This window comes from Neomonachus schauinslandi, chromosome 7 (genome assembly GCF_002201575.2).
Source record: "Neomonachus schauinslandi chromosome 7, ASM220157v2, whole genome shotgun sequence".
Lineage (NCBI taxonomy): Eukaryota > Metazoa > Chordata > Mammalia > Carnivora > Phocidae > Neomonachus > Neomonachus schauinslandi.
Window position 1 is genome coordinate 42,145,199 of NC_058409.1, and position 23,376 is coordinate 42,168,574.

At 37.6% G+C, this 23,376-nt stretch overlaps 1 protein-coding gene across 2 annotated transcripts in view; it reads right to left on the reverse strand.

Annotated features, from left to right (window-relative positions):
* Positions 1–23,376, reverse strand: part of PDE4D (phosphodiesterase 4D) — an 871,615-nt gene that overhangs the window by 722,820 nt on the left and 125,419 nt on the right. Inside the window, exon 1 of one of the 2 annotated variants that reach the window (XM_021702163.1) lies at positions 14,531–14,796. The exons of the other annotated variant lie outside the window; for it this stretch is intronic. Within the exon in view, the coding sequence (XP_021557838.1) occupies positions 14,531–14,796 (266 nt within the window). Of the gene's footprint in view, positions 1–14,530; positions 14,797–23,376 lie in introns of those variants that run through there. 2 annotated transcript variants of the gene reach the window in all.

Genomic DNA, 23,376 nt, shown 5'->3' on the forward strand with positions numbered 1-23,376 from the left:
CTCATCACCAGCCTCTCATCCTCAGAGGGCTCTGTAAACCCCCTCATCTAGTTTAAATCCCCAGCCCTCCCCCAAACCTCCAAACTTTCCACTGTAACTTCTAGTGCTCCTATTCTGTCATCAGTAAAATCACCTTTATTCTCAACCTCTTCTCTGTCTCCTGAACCTTCTTGTGCAAACACACTGGCTGCCCATTGAGGATGTTGCTTTACTTCAGCCTGCTGAGTGGTCGTTAGTTTTCCTTCCATATTTTTGTACCACTGCCCCGAAAGGAGAAGTGTCTTTCTTACTCTTCTGTTATTTCCAGAAAGTATTGTGACCATTTTTTACTACCTCTCCTTTTACTATTTACTCTGCACCACCATTATATCTCACCTGGATTCCTGCAGTAGCGTCTCAACTGGTTTCCCTAGTTTTACCTCTTCCCCACATCTATATTTTCCATACAGGAGCCTGGACAATTCTGCTAAAACTCAAGACAGACTATGCCCTCCCTTAAGCAGACACTCCCATTGTTAATCCTCCTTTCTTTGATATATCACCAACAAAAAAATCTTCGCACATTCCCAAATTCTTTACTACAGCCTCAAAACACTGCATGATCTGGCCTCCTTCTATGTCTCTGACCTCATTCTCTACAACATCCCCCTCCTTCAAACACACCAGTCACATCCTCCCTCAGGGCCTTTGCACTTCTCATCTCTGCCTGAAATGCTCTTCCCCTGGATGATCATAAAATCACTTCCCTCCAATCTCTGCTCAAATGTCACCTTATAGAGTCCTCCCCAAAAACCTTATGTAAAACTCTATCCTCTTGCCCTGCTTTATTCTTCTTTACTGTACTTGCCATTCTCTGACCCACTGAAATATTTATTTGTATGTTATCTCCCACCCTCCATTAGAATACTGCTCCATGGGGGCAGAACACTTTTTTTTTTGTTCAGTGCTACCTCCCTAGAGGAGTGGCAGATAGAGTAGACACTCAGAAATTATTTTTTGAATGGATGAAAGGATAGCAGGATATTCAGCTCCTGATTCTTACCCTGGTGAGCCAGTCTGGAAAAAGAGAAAATGCCTTTAGAGCAATAGAGTTTTCTGTATAGAGACTATCAGAACTGCTAGATATGTTCTAAGTATTACATTCTCTTGTAAATTAATGAAAATGCAGGCACAGTCTTCACGTAAATAATGTCTCTGTTCTATGCATTAGAACATAAGTGCCACCAGTGGAATTGATACATCTGATCTGAATGGAAACAAAATTGTGTATTCTGCTATTTCAGGAGGATTATCTTAGAAGGAGTAGGATATTAGCTAACTGAAAGATAGCATAGATTGGTCTAATTGCACTGAATCTCACATTCTAACTAGTGAGAGTGTTCAGTGCACACACTTGAAGCTTAGCAAGCTTAGCATGGGGTAATAACTCAAAATGTCACTTCCTCTTATTTGGAGTGAAGCTGTTAATAAAGATAAAACTGATCGTGTTTCATTTAAGCATATAAATCACTGGTGTGTGTGTGTGTGCATGTGAGGGAGAGAGAGAGAGAGAGAGAGAGAGAGAGAAAATGAGAATGCTAGCAGATGTTCAAAACCTGATTCCAGCCTCCCTTTATGGTCCACCTTCCCCAGAGATACTCAGAGCTGGACTCAAAGTCACCCAAACCCCATGTAGTCCCCATTGAGATTCAGTTGTTCTTTTGGCAAAAAGAATTCACCTCCTGCCACTTCCTCTCCTTCCATACTTCACTCCACTCACCCTCCCTACTGAAATCTTCCATGCTTTATGTTCATATCAAATTCCTTTCTAGGCCTCATTTTTCTCTTTTAAAAGTATGATAATTAGATGAACATTAGGGAAAAAAGAAGAGGAGCGAGAGGGAGGCAAACCTTAAAAAAATAAGATATTCTTAATGATAGGGAACAAACTGAGGGTGGCTGGAGGGGAGGTGGGGGGATGGGCTAGATGGTGATGGGTATGAAGGACGGTACTTGTAATGAGCACTGAGTGTTGTAGGTAAGTAATAAATCAGTAAACTCTACTCCTGAAGCCAATATTATACTATATGTTAACTAGAATTTAAATAAAAATTTGGAAGAAAAAAATAAACTACACCCAATTCAATTGTAGTGAATATTAAATAAGATAATCTAACAAAATACTCAGGCCGTTCTTTGTGACTACACCATCTCATACTCCATCTCAAATCTTAAGGCAGTCCCACTTCCAGAAACAAATCTCTACCGCCTATAAACTCCTTCCACTCTTTGTAACTTTGGCTGTTGTTTCAGTTACTTGAGTAATCACATTCTATGCCCTACCACATCCTAATTCTTGAGAGCAAAGACAATGCCCTAATAGCATTCCATACAGTGATTTTCAGTGGGTAGACACAGTATGTGAGGTGATTAAACTTCTAGATTTCAAGAGGTTCAGATTACCCTCACTGTCCCACCAATACTATTTTCATGTTATGCTTGATTAGCACTTTATTCTTTCCAAAGATCTTTTCATTAACTCTACCATTTGAACTTTTCAAGAATTTTATGAAGCATATATGAATTAATAATAGTTCCATTTTACAGATGAACTTAATGGTGGCCTGTGGAGTGTAAAAGATACATCTAAGAGCTCACAGTAAGTGAGGAGCAAAGTTGGACCAGGCAGTATGTTTCTGGACCTCTTTCTGCATCACAAGACTGTGCTAGGTGCTAGGGACATGGTGAATGAGTCAGAACTCATTTCTCCCTTCATAAGGCTTACCCTCTAGATCAGTGGATCTTAACTAGGCACAATTTGCACCCTCCCACTCTGGGGAATATTTGACAATGTTTGGAAGCATTTGGGATTTTCATAATAGGGTGGGATTATTGCCATCTAATGGGTAGTGGTCAGGAGTGCTCCTAACATCCTACAATACACAGGACAGTCCCCATGATAAAGCATTATTTGGACATCCCATTTTATGTCTTGGGCTGTTTTTGCACCACAGTGGCATAACTGAGTAGATGCCCACAGGGACTGTGGCCCATAAAGCTTGAGACATTTACTCTCTGGCCCTTTACAGAAAAGCATCAGCTTACCCCCACTCTAGATGGTGGGAAGAGACAGCAGAACTTTAGGATAATTAATGAGACAGCACGGATAGCACAACCTTGGGAAGAAGGGACTGGTGGCACAAAGATAGGATGTTTTTGAACTAGCCCAAACATAAGGCTGATGCTGAAATAGGCAGCAGTGTCAGGGAAAAAAAGCCAGAAAAGCAAGAAATATCAGATGAAATAATCTAAAGGCCTAGGCAGGGAAAGGGCAAAGCAGAAGTCAAAGATGACTGAGAAAGCAGTGGTTCTAGGAACAGAAATAGAAAAACCAGAAATGGGGAAACAGTGAGCTCAGTTTTTCACATTATATCTGAGGTGAGAGTACAGCTCCCAAGTGGAAATGTCCAGAAGAGACACACAGATCTTGAGCCAGGCTTAAGAGTTGGATTTGGTTGTATTTTAAATGGAGCTAGCAGCTGGAGCTGGGGCAGACTTCAGGCGGATGGTGCAGACAGCATACTGAAACAAGGCCAAAGGGCTAATTATATAACTGGAGGGCACTTTAATTGCTGGAGAAGTCAACGAAGGAGGAAAAGAGAGATCTCAGAGAAATAGGAGTTAAACCAGTGAATGAGACAGTTTCAAGGAGGGGTCAGCATCAGTATAAAATACTAATAATGTACGCCATTGCCGATGCTGAGCATATCAAGAAATGATTTTAAATGCAAAGGCAAAACTGCGTTTAATTTATGCATGCACTTGTTCCTCTGTGAAGAAAACCCTCAAGATGAAGGGAAGATAATGCTCCTCCTTTATTTACAGCTGGTACACTGTTGACTTTCACTGACACTTCCATTTTTTCTCCAAAGCATATCAGTCTTCTGGAGTCTCGATTAATAGTGTAAAAAGAGAAGGAGGTGATCAATGAAGATGTTCCTCTAAGAAAGTTTGTGAAAGCATGTTTCAGCATCACTTGTAGAGCTGTTTACAAATGTGACTTCTGGGGCCCCAGCTCGGATCTGCTGTGGGTGCAGGGCCGGTTTCACAGACATGACCTGAGCAGCTGTGTAAGGACCACACTCTCCAAAGGGCCCTGTGCTGGACTGAATGCTCTGCTCTTGCTGTCAGGAAATTCCTCATAGTCTTTTGAACAAGTGTTTCTGTATTTTCACTTTACATTGGGCCTTGCAAATTACAAAGCCTGTCCTATGAGGGAGTTATAGTCTAGACTTAAATAAGTTCTCCAGAAGATTACAGAGGTATAGAAAAATCAGATACCTCACCTACATCAGCTTTCACTTATTTGTATGGAGATCCTACATTAAAATGCCCACGTTTGTGCTCTTTGGCTTGAAAGCTGCCATTAGGAGGTACATATTTTTCATGGAACAGTTCTATGCTTCTTTACATCTGTGTAGCTACCAGGTAGGTAGTAAGTATAGGGCAGTGGTAAAACAGGATACCAACACCTCACATTCTGCTTAGGAACTGGAATCACACAGTCCAAATTCAATGTGTTTACTTTCAACTAAGGGATTCAGATCTGAAGAGTCTGTAAGAACCAATGTCCTTCTTCCAACAGTGGAAGTATCAGTGGTTCAGGTATCACTGGGATGGTGTATTATAAGGTCTGATATTGCACCAAGATAATTTTAGGCATAGGTGCTGTGGTTTAGTGAATTTTTAAATGGTGAATTAAATAATGAGGTTATTTCCTTTCCAAATCTCTTTCAGTCATTCTTACTATCTTAAGGAGAAAGTCTTAACTGGGCCTTCACATCTCTGTATTACTTGCTAACTACCATTTTAAACAGAGAGCAGACTTCAGGCTCAGAACCTCTAGCAGGTCATAGAATCCAGCTACACTTGAATCTTTATAGTCTTTCTTAATTGCATTTGTTTCAATGATCTTCTAATGCATGATAAATGAAACAGGTTTCCAATTTACAGTAATGTTATAAAGCTTCTTTCTTAAACATATAGACCTTTAAATAAAAATGTAAATCCACTTAAAAAAATTAAATATAAAACAGTGCAAATGATTCACAGATGGACCTTAAACTGGAAAGGTGATACAGGAATGATCACACTATTAATGATGCTGCTATTGTTATTAATAAGAGGATTTTATTAAAGGAAGCCAGGTTCTATTCAGAAGAGAGCCACATCATTCCACCTTGTGCGTCACCAGCCTCCAATTCATATATGGTTTAGTTATTACTATCCATAAATCATATGCTGTCCTCTTTGGCACTCAAACAGTCATAAAAAAAATCACGCTGCACGGAATGAAGCAATGAAAACAAATACTATAAACCTAAAGAAGGCAAACAAGCAGAAATGATAATCCAAGTATCCTTATTAATCAGAAAGTTGCTTACTTCCAAAGACCAATAGTACACACTCATCATGACTGTAAATATGAAATCAGTCCTCTAATGAAAAAAAAAACCATACCCTATTAAAAATAATATAGAGAGGAAACCACTTTATTTTAATAATAGCTAATTTGATCAGAGGACTAGCTCATAAGGGTAATGGAAAGGAAATTGGTTGGTTTGAAACTACCACATTGTAAAAATAAATATAGATTGAACTATAGAGAAAATATTTACATTAAAATAACATTTCTATGCTAAATATATTCAAAAAGGTTTCCTATTATTCAATTTTAGTTATTCTGAAGATCTACTTTGGAGAAGTGATGCTTAGTTTCTGCCAGTTCAAAGTTTCTCCAAATTGTCATCCTAAAAAAAGGAAGTATAAAAGGTGTTTTTCTTTTTTCTTCTTTTTTTTCAAATTTCTCCTCAAAATCTTGACATCTCCTTTATAAGCTTAGGTCTTGGTGTATAATTTAACCACTATGAATTCTAAGAGCTAAAGACTAGTCATTAGAGCTTTACAAGTTAGTTATTCAATAATTTCCTATGAATCATAAATACATGTTTATTTTCTTTAGAAATACAACAGGCATAATTTACTTTCAAAGTGTAAACTAAATATTGTTAAAATGCATATATTTGACAAATTTGTGACACTCTCACATACTAATTCGAACATATATGGTAAGGTTAAATTATACCAGTCTAGTTGTGTGCAAAACCCAGAATACACACACACATATGCCCAGTCATGGTGACAAAGTCCATATAAATGGTTAATCATTGAGTTTGAAATTTCTTTCCACTAGGGCACTCAAACACCACATTACCAGGACTTTTAGGCTGGAAGAGTATGGATCTCCCCAGCTGTTTAGCAAAGAGGCACAGTAATGAAAGGTATGTTTCTCAATTAAACAACAAATATTTACTAAATGCATATTATACAGATGGCACTTAGCACTTCATATGGATACACAGATTGCTACATTTTAGGAACTAATAGTTCAGCTATACAGGCAAATCGCACACATGAAATAGAAGAGAGCAGAAGATATAAAATGCCAAACAAATCGCAATACATTGTGCTCTCAGAGTTCAAGGGCAGGTATCACCAAATGAAGTCAGGCAATTTGGCCATGTACAAACTGGCTCACAAAAAGTCAAAGTCAGGCCACTAATCCCAATGTTTTCACTTCTTTTCTTTCATTAAACCTTACATTTTCAAATGATATCCTGACCCGAAGAAGATGATCTCAGAAATGTCACTTGAAAGAGGAAAGACAGCATTTATTTCTGTCCCCAGAGATAGTTCCATTCTAAAAGCAGGTATCTTGTTAGGTAAGGAGACAAGCCCATAACGGAGGGATCTGGCATGCAGGCTGGCAGATGAACAGAAGGAGACTGTTTTGAGGTAAGATGGGCTTTGGTCCTCCTATCCGGCTATCCGGTCGTTCACAGCCAGCCTGTGAGTCAGGCCAGCTCTGGTTACCAAGCAGTTTGCTGCTCTGTTGCTTAGTGACTTGAGCCTGCAGACCATCATTTCCAGCTGGCTCTTGTGGATCTAAACAGTAATAGATTTTTGACCTGATCTTGCTCTTTAGAGCCCAACCCTTCCCTGCCTTTTCCTCTGAACCACTGAAAATAAAATTATTCTGATTGGTTTTGTTTTTATGCCAGTCTTATTTTAAAAACTACTCTAAGTCAGAATGCTCTCTGCTGACTCTGAAGCCCTCCTTCAACAAAGACCTGTATTTCTCCTCTACATACATACACTTTCATCACCAAAAGGACATCTACATTCCTACAAGCCACACGTGTAAACAAACAGATTCCACACCAAGAACGAATTCTGCCCCTGCCCCTCTGTTAACTTCACCACCGTTCTGCAAAAATCACTGAACATTCATGGTTTTCGCTTTGATATACATTCAAGGTAGAGTCATAAATGTGACTGACTCTTAGCTCAAAGGGAGCTTTGCCAAAAGAACACAGGATAGAAAGTTAGGCAGACCTGGGTTCAAGTTTGAACTCAACTCACTTCATGGCTGCAGATCTACATGATCTTGGTTATACAACAATTTTTGTGGGCCCCAGCATCTGCAGATGGAAAATACAGCTAATGATACTTAAATTCAATACTTGTTTGTTTTGAAGGGTCAATGTACATAAAGTACCTGACACACAGCTGGAGCGAAATCATTAAGGGTTATGTTATAATAAATCTAAGATTATAAGTTGTTATTATGAACCTAAAGTTTTTATTCCAGAATGAAATCAGAGGATTCTTCTCATATCAACTGAAGATCTCATTGAGAATAAGTACTTCATGTGAAACAGAGAGCATTTATGCCCTTGACATTGAAAATAAAATTATTTTTTTCTATTTTATATATACAGCAGAAGAGACTGATATGTTAAAATGGTATATAATTGAAGATGCAATAAAAGAAAAATTTTAATTAGAATTTTTATTATTATCTATAGTTTTCCATATTTCCTACCTAAAATCATGGCTTCTAGATTGTCCTAGAGTGAATACCACTGATAACTTTCATTCTGAAGGCCCTGCAGCCTTTTTATGAGTCACAGAATTATTAAAGAATTCTGTCCCTCTTTTTACCCATGTGGCATCTATCTCACTCACAACACCAAGTTGGAACTTGTTTTTAATTACTTATCTTAAATGTACTGTAGTTTGTTATCACTTTGTAAATTTAATTAGTCAATTTTTTACTTGTAAATATCAAATGCCTTTATGACCATATGACTTATGAACAGAGACTCTTTACAATTGAAAAAGTTTGAGTAACTAAGGTCAAATATAAGTGGCCAGTGGAGGTAGAAATATAGGGCTTCAATTCTACTAAAGTGATCACAGTTTTAAAAACATGATTTTTTTCAAAAGCAAATCCATTAAAAACAATGACATAATTTTGCTACACTTGTGATAATAAAACTTCTTCCTGAAACTGCTACTTGAAGAATAATTTTAGTAGCTTCCTGTCGAAGAAAAACATAAAAAGTGCCGAAGCTCATTTAATTACCTAACCTCACAGGAACTTGTTATTTATAAGGATATGTATACGAAGAGTAACTGTGAAAATTAAAACCATGATTTAACTTTAAAGAACGCTGAGATTCAATTCTTTTCTTCTCAATTCAACACTTCTGCCAAGTTTACAGAAAAGATTGTTTTTGCTTAAAGGTATTTTTACCATTAGTAGCAATGGCTTCAGCTGGTGTAGACATGCTTCATGTGTTTTCTCTTTCTTTAATATAAATGTCAAAGGTCACAGAAAGCACATATGTGTAATAAACTGCCAGGTCATTTCCGTGTTTTCATCATTTTTCCTCAGCAACCATTTGTCAAGTATTCTTCTTTGTAATTTCTTAAATATTGCAAGCCAATTGACAAGTTCTTTAAGAGGAATGTCTTCCTGGGGTCTCCTGATGTGTAGGAAAGCCTAATTAACCTTTTAAAAGCTACAGACATGCTTAACTTGCATGGCCCCCAAGATTTCCGCTGAAGACACACAACCAATTACACCAGGGACACAGCTAAAGACTCAGCCAACTGACCCCACCCAATATGCCTGCAGTACTTCCTGTTGTGCTCCCCAGATAATTTCCCCAGAAACTTCCTTCCCACCTCCCGATATCACACTATACCCACAGCTCACCTCTGGGTTCTCAGCTCCTCAGAGAACACCAGCAATGCCTGTCTCTGGGTGTCTGTACCATAAACGACAGAGAAAAGATAACCTTAAAGTTACGTAGGGCAAATATAGGAGAACTAAAACAAGGGAGAGAGTTCTCAAATGGAATCAATAATACTGGCTTTGAAAACCTACTCACGTGCCTGTGTGTGTGTGTGTGTGTGTGTGTGTGTGTGTGTGTGTGGTGTGCTACAAACTCTCTAAATGGCTGGATTTCTCCTTTATAGATAGTAAAGGGTTTCTTCTCCCTTCTGTAACCTGAAGAAAATTTATAGCATATTTCTCTCTTAACAACCATAAAAACAAGTACAGTTGCTGAACAAATTATGACTCAAGAAAGCAAATGTTTACTTTTAAACATGAACAATTTTGTATCTAATGCCAATGCCGGGTAAAGATAAATCTATAATAAATAAAAAATATGGTCAAAAGCACTTATCTAGCTTCCTAAAAACTTTAAGATTTCCTAAAAATCTCCTGCAAGACGCCTTTCAAAAATACACCTAAAGAAATTATTTTGTTGTTTAAGAATGTTACTGATTCTTCTACCTTTGAATGTTGTAATTAAAAACACATGTATACACAGAAATTATAAAGGTAAGGTATATGATGACTATTACCTAAGATACCAACTTACCCAAAGAAACCTTAATCCCTAATCTTATGTATACACCCTCTAGAACCCTTTTCTTCATTCACAGTGTAAATTAAAAAGAAAACCTGAAAAGCATATTTTCCTATTTGATTTTCCTGAAATAAACTTACATTGGAAATTATGTTTTTCTCACCAGAGATCACACTGACTTTGGAGTTCCTGCTTAACATCAGAGGGAATCTCCTACTCAGATGAAAGCAGAGTCCTGTCTATAATCACTAGACTACAAGGTACTAGATATTAAGTAAAAATGATAAAACAGAGTGGTAAAAATCACAGACACAGAGGGTTCTAGTTTAACACAGAGTACCAGTCCAAAACAAAAACCCAAAACCCAAAAAACAAAACAAAACAAAAAAACACTGTTCAATAAACATTAGCTAGTGATGTAATTATTAAGAATAATCATTGAAGGAACAGCAGAAGTAAAATGTGCTATAGATTATGAAGAAGCAGCAGGTTATTTCCATTTGGGGGGAACAGGAGGAAGCTCTCAGGAACTGAGAGATTTGAATGACATGTGGAATGGGAGTAAGAAGGGGAGAGGCATCAAGTTCTATGGTTCCTCCTCAGGAATATCTCTCCTTTCTGCCTTTTCCTTTTCCATAGTCAAGAAACTGACATATACCTATCATTCTCGCAAACTCTTGGTCTCTTTGTATATTTTCTCTTTAGCCCAATCCATTCACAAACAACTAACAAGATAGTCATCATGTGATCCTAAAGATCCAGGCAGACCAAGGGTGGAATGATGGGCATATTGCACATAATAAGGAAAATATTTGCTTACAGTGACCCTCATTCAGTGTCTATCCCTATACAATACACTGTAATCTACACATGACCATACTTAATAAAACCACAACACATAATACATAATACATACTATTACTATTCCCAGGAAGTCGGGTAACAGGGAAATTGAGGTAGAGGACAAGTAATTTGTCCAAAATCATGGAGCTAGTAAATGGGAAGTCAGAATTTAAACTCAGGTAGTCTGGCTTCTGCTTAGATGCTCTCTGTACAAGTCACACAGCACTTGAAGTATTGTGTCAACAGTATGATACTCTTGAAATACTTGGACTAAACACTGCAGAATTAAAAAAAAATTCCAAACTGTTCTGATGTATAGACATTTTGAAAATCCGTGAAAATTGTGAAAATCCAAATGAATTTTGAATAAGAATAACCACGATCAACTTGGCAAACACAGCACATAAAGGCTTAGGATGTTTAGTTAAGAGAAGAATTTGTTTAAGAAAAAAAAACATGTTAACACTGAAAATATCCATTAATGGGTGTATGAGGAATAAGTGAACAAGGTCTTGGCTCTCTCGTAGGTTACTCCATGCCTCTTACCTTAAGGGCTACATTAAGGAAGAGAGGAGAGATCCAGGCTGCGGGATTTTCAAAGCAGATCCTGGACCCAAGTATGACAATTACAGGGAAGGAGACTTCAACTGCATATTAGCAAGGACTTCCCAATCCATAGATTTGCCAATAAATAGAATTTCTCTGTATGACTCTCATCCAGGAAGTGTGCAAAGATGTTAAAGGGCTAGTCATCACAAATGTTATTCCATGAATTCAACTATGGTAGAAAGGGTAAACCAGGTGGCCATAATGTTCTGTGATTTAGATGGGCTAACTATTCACCCAACCTGTTTGACCTTATTCCTGGAAACAGCTGAGATAGGTTTGCCATCATCCTTTGCAGTTAGATGTGACCATTGAGCTGAGTTCTAACCAAGGAATATCAGTGTAAGTGGTATGTGTACTTCTAGGCCTGCCTCATAAAAACTCACACATGCCATCTTCCACGTTATTTTCCCAATTCCACTGAGCCTGGTATCCTTAAAAGTCATGTGTCACAAATAGTGACAAATGAACTACAAGGTGGTAGGACCCCAAGTCCCTGAAACACCCCAGAGTAGCACAGATAGCCATGAGAAGCAGAAGCAGACGTAACCATTTAGGGTGTCAATCCACTGAGATTTGGGGAGTATGTTGTAGAGCAACATGATTACCTTACTCAGAACAGATGCCTTCCAATAGGATTTATTTTTTCAACTAGAGGGCAAATTATTTCAAACCAAAGAATAGCTCATATTCAATTTTTGTCATCAGTATGTACAAACTAAACACTTTCAGCTCAGTAGGTATTAAACTTAAAAATATTGGAAGGACAGGGGCGCCTGGGTGGCTCAGTCGGTTAAGCGACTGCCTTCGGCTCAGGTCATGATCCTGGAGTCCGGGGATCGAGTCCCGCATCGGGCTCCCTGCTCGGCAGGGAGTCTGCTTCTCCCTCTGACCCTCCCCCCTCTCATGTGCTCTCTCTCATTCTCTCTCTCTCAAAAATAAATAAAATCTTAAAAAAAAATATTGGAAGGACAGGAATAACAGGCACAGTAACCAACATTCTGAGGTGAACACAAAAGGTGTGTATTTAAATGGCTGACCATCTAATTTAGGATTTGAATGTGGTGATAGTAGCAGCAGTTTAGGTAGCAAAAAATGTCTATACATCAGAACAGTTTGGAATTTTTTTTAATTCTACATAGTGTTTAGTCCAAGTTATGAAAGCACAGGTAGAACGATACTTGTTAAAAAAAGGCCTGTGGATATTACAAAAGTCTTTGGGATCACTGAACTGACATGGAGGATGTGAGGTACTCTTTCCAACTCCCTCGCTGGATGCTTTTAGTCCACAAGAGATAGTGTATCCTCCTGAGTTACTGAGAGTTGATATTATGATTTTTATTTTCCCTTTCCATTGCTCTTTCGATGGCTCCCTGATCTGGCTGAGACACAATATATCAAAATAAAATATCGGCAGAAAATTATGCTCTTGGAGTTTCCCCAAACAGCACCAGCAAAGGAAGTGCCAGAAATTTCAGAAGAAAGCCGGTTTTCATGAGATTTCCTGCCTTCCTTACATCTCAACATGTCTAAATAGTTCAGATAACCTTCAGATGAACTCTAGGTTGCTTCACTCGGTTGGAAATCAAGCAACTGAGGGGAGGCTTACCCATTCAACAATGGGTACAATTTAGCAAGTATAATTTTAAAAAAGTATTTCAACCAAAAGAGACATTGGATACCAAAATTCTGGGCCTGACTCTTCATGAACCGGAGCCAGCTCTCCTGCTCTGGCACCCTACTCTGGCCTGATTCTTTATGAGTATGCATAAAACAAATTCACCCATTATAAAGAAGATAACGATATTCAGGAGGAAAATAAATAAGCAGCTTTCCTGTTCTGGTCTCAAGCTATCCCTCTCCCTCAGAGCATCTCCCAGTGTTTAGCTAGGTCTTTCACTCACTACTTAACCTCTGTCAAATTTTTTCAACAATACCTTACTCAGAGAAAAGTCACTTTTTCCAATAATTTCTTTTTTAAGCTTGAATACGCATTTTTTTTACCCCTCTTATGAGCAGTAGGTCTAAATAACATAGAAATGCCATCTAGTTAAAATCCTGGAGGAAATAAGAACACTTCTCCAGTGAGAGATCTAGCTATTTGAAATTAAAATTCTGAGGCCAGATATTTCTTTGGGTGGGATATGTATTTCCTTTGTCATCTATTTTCATCTACAATATTAATACGGTCCAGTGTATGGCCATGTGGCTAGTTTAGATTTTGACTCTACTTCTTGTTTCTTTCCTAGAAGTCTTGTTTCTGATTCATTTATTTGTTTGGTTTGGTTTTCCATTCCTGGCATCATCTTTGTTTTCTATGGAAAAAATGTATAAAAATCATCCAGTCGGTTTTTCAACTACCAGGTTCATTATTTCTTGTTACAGCTGTTTTCTTTATCATAATTAATATTTTTTACCAAAATGTGCAGGTAGTGTATAGAACCTACTACTACCTAAAATAAGCCAAGTATGCATCACAGATGACCCCCACCCACCCCATCATAGCTTAGAATTGCCTCTTCTCAGGCAAAACACTGTAATAAGCTTACACAATAGTAAATTTTAATATTTGCTTTTATAAAAGCAGGAAAATATCAAGAATCATCTAAAAAACTGAAAAATATGCATAAAAACTCACCCATTATAAAGAAAACAATATTCATGAAGAAAATAAAAATATTGACAAAACAAAGAATCCAAAATCAAAGAACACAATATTACCAAGTAGCAGCCGGAAATTTCCTGCACAGAATTCCTAAACCCTTTCTTCTTTCCACTGGAAAGATATGTTTGAGATTATAAATACATTAAAGTCAGTAGCAAAGGAGGGGTTTGAGGGGGCACACCATGACACACACAGGCACACACTCTCTCTATACACATCTCTGTTCAACTGGGGATTATGCAGAAAGGAGAGCAAACTATGATTTTCCTCCTCTCCTTTCTGGTCCTTTCTTTCCTAGGTTGTTGCAGGACCTGGCAGGGATATTAGCTTACGAAATCAAAGAAACGCCACCACATCGGTATGGGAGTAAAACTGCATTCTTATTTGACATCTGGAATCCAATTTTCTTGTAGGAACTTGCAATAGAAATTGAACTTTGAGAACCACCCACTTCAAGGATTCCCAGTCTCAAGGACTGCTGCTTTGACTAGGACATCTGTGGGATTTGTTGGTAAGGCAGAATACTTCCCATAAATCACAGGTGAGGAATGATGAGAGTCCTCCCTCCCCACCCCTAAAGTGAAAGGGCGGGAGGCGCAATGATCACCCATGGGGAACCTCCACCAATTCCGGTGAGCCTTGCAAACCTTACCACGTATGTGCCACCGTGAAACGCCGCTGTTTAGGGATGTTGCTGCTGAGAAGCATCCTCCGCAGGAGCCTGGGGGAATTTCTCGGAGAAATCACTGGAGAGAGCTTGGGAGAGACCGATTTCCTTGCTGGCTTGGACTTCTCCTGCTGCAACAGGTTTTCCCGCAAGGATTTCACAAGATCCTCATTCAGCCAGGGGTTTGGACAATGCGGATTATCCACTTCAGGTACTGTTAAGGTGTCCGGGCTTGTCGTCTGCTGAGCCATTTTCCGGGTCAACTTTGTACAGTTGGCAACAATCCAGGGCAACGTGGTTCCCTGGCCTCTTTCCAGTGGCTGCTTCTCTCAGAGTCCGGGGAAATGTCCAGAGAAGCAGGTCGGATCCAGGGGCTGTTAGTTCATTCGGTCGCCTGCCTCAGTCTCTCCGTGGAGATGGGGCTGGGTGTAGACGAGAAGAGCGCACTCCTCAGCGGAAGCCTGTTAAACGTCACCCCTCCTGGGCCGGTCCCCTGCCAAAGATCACTGCCGAGCTCGCAGGGCAGGGGAATATGGAGGGAAGCCACTGCGTTAGCACGGCTTTGTCAGCGCCACAAAGCAGCCTGTTAAACTATTGGAACTAATGCGCCGCAGCTGCTCCAGTGACTTGGGCTTATGTACATAAAAGTCCTGGGGGGGAGGGCTTAACCATCAGATGCCTGCTGCCTGGTTGTTTGGCTAGTCTTTCCATTTGCTTATTCCTGAATCCAAAGGAAAGAAAAACTTTGAACTTGACCTTCCTCTCCCCGCAAGGGTTATTTATCTGCATTCAGTCCACGTTCATAAAAGAAAATTGCTAATCCTTTGCTTTTTATAAGGGAAGAATAAACAAGCACTCGCTAGATAAGGAGGAATACTTCCCTGTTTGCTAAATTCAATCTGATGCATCTTATAGACAAATCCCAAGGGAATAAAATGGACTCTTTTTTTTCCCCTCTAGTTAGAAACTAAAACAAAAGGTTTCAAAATACCACACATGGAACACATTACAGGTTGTTGTTGTGTTGTACAACCTTGCTAATTATGGCCCTTTCAAAGCATGGAACAACAGTATTTACATCCCAAAATGGTATTTGTTATCTCTTTGGATTTAAACTGACGACCTTCCAGAGGGACACGCTATTTTCCTAAGAGTAGTTAAAAATGATTTTAAAGTTTCAGTTATGGTATACAAAACTTCATGTAGTCAAATATAAAAGAATAAATCTAGCTTTTCATAGTTATTTCCTTATTTTTCTTTTGATGTAAGATTTTTGTGATCAACATAGCTTCAACACTCAAAAGAGGTTTAAAATTTTTAAAAAGGAAATTATTTCTTGCCTATTTAATTTACTAGTGGAAATAAATTTAAAATGTTACAACAATTTAAGTAAGCAAGTGATAATAAAGCCTGTTAAATCTCATTGTATGGACATTGGAAATGCAAACATTAAAACTGGATCATAAGGAAGCTAAAACCTTTGCATAGAGATGTCTCCAGCAGTCTAGGGATGCTACAGAGAGTTCAGGATTGAAATCAAATCACTTTTCTCAGGAACTAAGAATATTTTTTTCATATTTTTAAAAATACAATGATTTAAGAAGGAATTAAGAAATACATCCAGATAAAATGGAAAACACAATAGTCTGATTCATTTGGGGGCTTTTTGTTTGTTTTTTGGTTTTTGGTTTCTATGATTACTCTTAGGTCAGTTTTTAAAGTTTCTCCCACTTCCCTCCCTCCCTCCCTAGTTATTCCACCTTAAATTTAAATTCTTTGTCTTTAAAATGTTACAGAAAAGGATACACTGAGGTTGTTTACAGGAGCACTAGGTCACCACCTGGTATAACAATTTAATGAGCCATACGTTCCATGACTTAATCAGAAAATCTGTTCTGCAAATACTCAAATTTTTAAAAATCACGGTGTGATCGTTCTTAAAGAATTTTCACCAGTACAGAAGGTTTCGTCACTGCTAAACATTAAGTGGCAAGCTCCCTTAGCTTATTTACTTATTTTTTTAACATGTCTTTTTTTTATTATGTTAGTCACCATACAAGCTCCCTTAGTTTAAACAAGCTAAAGATATCCATTTCTTCATACCTTTTAGCACTATATATAAATATATATATAATCACTAAACGAGTAAACAATTTCTGCAAAGTGGGCTGAAGGACTATTTTATAAGGAGTTGTGCAAAACATGTATGCAATGCTTGCCCTCAAAGAACTCGTAAGTTAATGGAAAACACTGGACAATACTCAGGAGAAGACACCAGAACACCTAGTGATAATTATCGAGTGCAGAAAAATACAATGAAAAAGGTAGCATAACTGATGAGGGAATGCTGAGGTGGAGTAAAGCTTGAAGATAGGGAGGATCAAAAATTAGTGCAAAGGAAGGTGAAAAAGAAGTGCTTTCCAGGATAAGGAATTAGAATGTGCAAATGCAATAAAGAAGAAATAAGCAAGTTTGGAAAAAAAAATAAAGTCCAGGAGTCAGTAGATGTAAAACCTATTCAGGTTTGTAGAAATAAAAAAAAAAAAAATTCAGATAACAGGATAAGGTGGGGGGGACAAAACAACAGGTAGCAAGTTGACAAGCCCCACCCTCAAAATATTAGAAAAATTTCCCACTACCTAAAGACAGTTCTATTCAGCAAACATCTGTGGGCATTTATTTTGTGATAGGTACTATATGAAGTGCTGTAGGATATTTAAAGATTAGCTAGATGCTGTCCACATTGTCTGGGCATTTATTATCTCGTAAATTAACTGCAAAACAATTCACATGTCAAAGTATAACCCAAGTACCTAGATGAGAGCCAGGAAGCTGAAGATACTTAATGTCTGGTTTTAAGTAGAGAAAAGTGATTCTCAATGACCAAATAAAGAAATCAATATGACTGGGGCGCCTGGGTGGCTCAGTTGGTTGAGCGACTGCCTTCGGCTCAGGTCATGATCCTGGAGTCCCAGGATCGAGTCCCGCATCGGGCTCCCTGCTCAGCGGGGGGTCTGCTTCTCCCTCTGCCCTCTGCCCTCTTCCCTCTCGTGCTCTCTGTCTCTCATTCTCTCTCTCTCAAATAAATAAATAAAATCTTTAAAAAAAAAAAAAAAAAAAAAGAAATCAATATGACTAAGAACACTATGGGCCATAAAATGGAAACTCACTGAGTTCAGGATATTCTAGGTGCTAGTTCTTGCTTTCAGTGACCTTCATTTAAGAGGAATAAAATATTTACAAGCTAGTGTTCTCATAAGTGCTATGTCACGTGGATGCTCAGAGATCAGGCACTCTGTTGATGAGAATAACTAAGCTAAAATGGAAGATATAATAATATTCTACTGAAAATTCATTGAGGGTTGTGGATAAACATGTTCTAAAACTGAACAAAGGCTTTCTACAAATTTCCTGTTGCTTTGGTGCTTGTTAAAGGATTCCACTGCAGACGCAAATTGGCTGCCTTTCTACAGGTTCCTATCATTATTTGGTCAATATCCTAACATCTACAATTACCCTCCCGAATCCCCCAAATGATATATGGCACTCATGGTGCTTTTTGAAAATAAAATTAATTTTGTTTTGAGAATTCTTTGCCATCCTCCCTTCAAATAACTTGGAAAACCCCACAGCATTTCAAAATCATGCTCAAAAATCACTGCCTTAAGAAATACAAATTGTAAAGTTCTGAAGATGACCAAAGGTGGGCGAGGTTTGGATAAACTGGCAATTTTCTTTATAATAATGTAGAGGGTCAGGGGAACTCTTCCAACAGGAATACGACATAGCTTGCCTTTTTTTTTCCTTTTTAACAAAATCTCCTTAAAATTAGCTGCCAGAAACTCTTCTGAAAAGCACAGTACTGCAAATGACAGCCAAATAAGGCCTTCCGTTTTAACAAGTGGAAATTTAAAAGTGGGCAAAATGTTTTGATAAAGTCACCCATACCTAGAACTGCAGATAATATCTCTTAATTTCATAAAGGTTTTCCTAAATACCTTTTTGTAGATTTTCTAAATTTGTTTTTTTAGATTATTCAGAATCCTTGGTAATATTTAATTAATTATTCACAGGCAACAAAACAAATATGAAATAAGATTTGCACTAGTTCTGGAACAAGGATTGAAAAATGTACCCTTATCTAGGTAAGATACAAGCAAGGCTGAATTTCCCACAATTGAAAGGGAGCAATGGTGCAGCTAATTCAAAAGGACATATAAATTGACTATAGAATGCATTGTACGCTGCTTCTGCCAACTGTATTTTAATTAGGTAAACAGTTTGTTAAAATGAGACTCCTTTTTAACCTGCCCATAGGATATAGTCCGTGGAAATGATCTGATAGTGGGAAAGGTTATATTGTCTAGTAATTAAGAAGGGTGTGTTTGGAACCCAAAAGCTTGTTTTGAACTCCAGCTATGATACTTACTGTGTTACTTTGTGTGTGGATCAGTCCCTCAACTGTGAAATTGAATGATAATAATAGCCATTGCATAAGAATGCTGCAAAAATAAAATATGTTAATACCCATGATATAAAGAGCTTAGAAGAATGCTTGGTATACAGTAAACACCCAATAAATGCCACCTGCCACTAGGTGATACAAGAAACTTACAGAAATTTACACTCAGTAGATAACAACTCTCTGCCAGGCATTTTGCATTGTATTTCATTTAATTCTTGCAATAACTCTTAGGGTATTATTTCATTACCACTATTTTACTGATGAGGGCTTAAGGAAGTTAAATAACTTGCCCAAAATTGGGGCCTGCGTGTGGCTCAGTCGGTTAGGTGTCCAACTTTTGATTTCAGCTCAGGTCATGATCTCAGTGTCGTGATTTCAGGGTCCTGAGATCAAGCCCCATGTCAGTCTCCCCATTCAGCAGGGAGTCTGCTTCTCTCCCTCACTCTCTCCATCTGCCCCTCCCCCTGCTCACACACTCTGTCTCTCAGAGAAATAAATAAATATTTAAAAAAGATAACTTGCCCAAAGTCATATAGTTCAACAGGGCAGAACCAAGATTTCATTGTCTATGAAGTACCAGGGCCTCCTATTTCAACTCTACACTAAATCACCCCCAAAAAGAAAGTTGATCCAATATTTAAAATCTATGATGGATCTTTTTATTGAAAAAATAGTAGAGATCTGAGTGCCCTGAGCTCTTGGTCTAGTTAACACTAACTTCTGCCCTTGGACCCACTCAGGACATACACCATGGTAACCTGTGAAGCCAGCCAAGTCATGAAATTCTTACAAAGGCACGATATTCTAGTAAGCGCAGCTTGAGGTGGAATTCCTGAGTGTTTTTTCTTCTATATGTCTGTACTCCTTTGATACAAAGGCATTTTTATTAAACTCCGTGGTAGTTTTCCAGTTTGCAAAAGAACATATTCTAAAATTATTTCATTTTATATTTTCATTGTGATTATTTTTCATTTAGAATTTATATCATTATAAACTCTGACAATAAAATTATATCATCCCTACACTGAAAAGCACATCTGGACATTGTGGAACAGGGCTTTTGAAATCATCATCATCACTAAATTTTTATCAGATACTGGGCTGGTTGGCAGAGATTAAAAACAGCAAAATATCTACTTGAAAACGGGAGATACACAAAACCCCTTCAACAAAGGAGATAAAGGATATCAAATTAATAATAGAAAAAAAAAATCAGTGCCTCAAGGATTGAGGAGTAACCAATAGTATATGTATCTTGACCATGTAACTTGAAGCAGCAGCAGGAGTTGAATTTGGCCTTGAAAGAAGGTACATGTGGAAGAATAATTATAAGACAGTCTGGAGGAGTAGATTATCATGGAGAGGAAAGAGATGTTGGATTTTTAGACCCTTTCCTATGGAAAAATTAGTAAAATTTACTTGGGATGTAAGTAAATAATAGAGGTATTTAAATAAGATTAATTTGGTGGCAATGTGTACTATGATTTGGAGGAATTGTAAAGGCTGCTTAATAGTTCCATTTCAATATAAATTTGTGTAGAAATGGAAAGAAAGGGGATAATGAGTCAATGTTTGGAAGGATTTGTTCACTGACTATGAGCATTCAAGCCAATAGGGAAGTCAAAAATAGACTGGACATTTTTTAACCTAATCAATTATACTTTCCATCTAATTAAGTATGGTTCACCTAATTAATCATCAAAAGGCTGTTAATGTAAAAAAAAAAAGCATCTATGGTTCACTGAACACAAGAAACATATCTGTCTTGATTTATATTAGAGCTATACTTTGAGCATACAACATGAGGTTCCCAGCTCAATTTAATAAAAAGATTAAATGTTTTTTTTCCTAGATTAAATCTAGTTAAGTGTGGTTTTTTATTCCACTAAATTAAAACTAAGTGTTAGAGATACTTCTATTGAAATAGTAAGTCAGTATATTTCATTTAAAAGAAAAATTATTTTATAGGGCACAGCTTAGACTAGCAACATTAGCACAACATATTTATTTTATTTCTGACAAAATAGTTGCACTACAATTTAGACAACACTTTCCTTTCCTCCTGATCAATTCACTTATAAAAGCTTCCAATTCTGGAACAGAATTACTCTTGGTTAGTATGCTAAAATGATATACTTGAATACCCTCTCTAAATATTAGCCAAACTTCAGTAAAGGCCTTGGTTTTTGATGGCCACTAAAATTTTAACACATTGTAAGATTCTGGATTTCTGGGTCTTCTTTCAGTGGGCAAAAGAGTCCAGCATTTTGCCTTCAACTTGCTGACAAAAAAATCTCCTATGGTCCATTATCTCTGTAGTAGACCATCCCTCCGCATACAGAATAACTGAAAAAGTCACTAGCTGGAAGTAGAGAACACATGTGCCCTAAGCATAAGCCCTTTGCATCATGACCTAGTTTGGCCATCACAATCATTCCAATGAGGTAGGTACTATTACCCTCATTTTAAAAGTGAGAATACTCTGGCATGTAAGTTAACCTAGTTTAGGTCATACACACTCGGTAGGTAACAGGGTTGTTAAACCAGACAGTCCTAGTCCAGAGACCATGCTTGTAAACTACTGCACTATCCTGCCTTTGCATTTAAAAAATAAAAGTCAACCAAATTAATAAAGGTACTCAGCAAAATTAGTTCATATAACTTGACATGTGCAAATCTAATCTGACTACAAAATATCTGTTTCAACAGTTTTTGAAGTGAAATGTTTCCAAAAAACTAACCAATGCCCAACAGCTATAGTATTTTTGAGGCTTTGACAGATATTACTTCATAATCAAGAGGTCTCAAACTCCTCAAAACTGTTCATTGTATTAGAAAAAAGGGATGGTGAATGAACAAAATAACTTGGGTATACCTTCTGAGTCTTTTGCTCTTTTTGTGCACATAACAGACATGTTAGTGAACAAAATCCAACATATATCCCAAGCTCAGAGTAATATCATACAGTAGTAATCTATTCAAAACTTGGACACCAAGGAGCACATTTCCTCATCTCTTTTGTAGTTTCTGTACCCATCCCCCACTGGCCCCAGGATAAGGATTTTTATTCTTCTTCAAATTAGTATAATATGACTGGAAAGCCTCCTTCTAACCCTGACACATAACATCTGTTTCAGTCATTTTGTTTTTTGGATATGGTTTTTATGAGACAAAATAGTACATTTCACTGAAAGCGTCCATAATTCCGGGGTTTATAATTGTAGCTGGCAATTTACTTTCTAAAGCTTAACATATTTAGACAATGACTCCTCATAAGCCAGTCGTATTTTTAGGGTGATACTTTTCATATCCAACCTTCTCCAACCTAGTCATTTATGTGGGATGTTTTACAAAAGGCGTTAAAAAACTGCAGTTTTATTCCCAATTTTGTAATTAACTAGCTAAGTCACCTTGAACAAGTTCATTCAGTTTTTCTGGAATTCCGTTTTCTGGTTAAAAGTCCTATAACTTCCCTAGGGTTTTATAACTTAAAAAAAGAAGAAAAACCAGATGCTGTCTTTGATTGCAAGTGTGTTAGCTGCCATATAAGAAAAATCGTTATCCCAAGTGCATCCCAAGGCAACACGGTCTCCACCATTTGCGCGTACTAATAGTATGTTTCTTAGTGCTTTAAAAAGAGAAACAGAAAAGATATATTCAATGTTCAAGAAAATAAGAGGGGACTGCACTAACAAGGTGCCTGACTAATGCTTTTATGGCCCTAAACTTGTGAAAACTCCTTCCCCAACTAGGTAACAAAATTTATTCTGACATCTGAGTCACAGCTTGAGAGACAGAGTGGGAGAGCAATGCCTAAGTTAATTTAATATTTGGAATCAAAGCATTGTTTTACTTCTAAAATAATGAAACTACAGAGCTATGTATACATATTAAGTGTTACATAATAAGTCAGATTTTCTAACATTTCAGGACCTAACTTATTATTGAATAAAAGAAAAACTTCTGCACTCATTTTTCATAAAGTTGTCCCACCAAATACTAGTTTTGCACAAATTTAATGAGCACTGAATGGAGGGGAAAAAGCATTTTGTGAATAAAAAAAATGGGGCAGCACTGAATACAGTTAAACAGGTTTCCTTATAGTAAGATCCCCTAGTCCTTTAATATGCTAATGTGATTTAGGAAAGCCAACTTGCTTGACTCTGAATCCACCTGCATCTTCCAGCATGTCCAGAGATGGTTATTCTCAGAACCCTTACCTGTGCTTACTACAAACATCCCTTTGAACATTGCTGATAGATAATATGAACCTTCCCAGGCTTCTGGTATGCTTTTATTTTCTTCTGAACTGCAGTCAAACAGAATGCTTTCAGCAGAACCAGGAGTAGTCCAGGTGCTGCCTGGT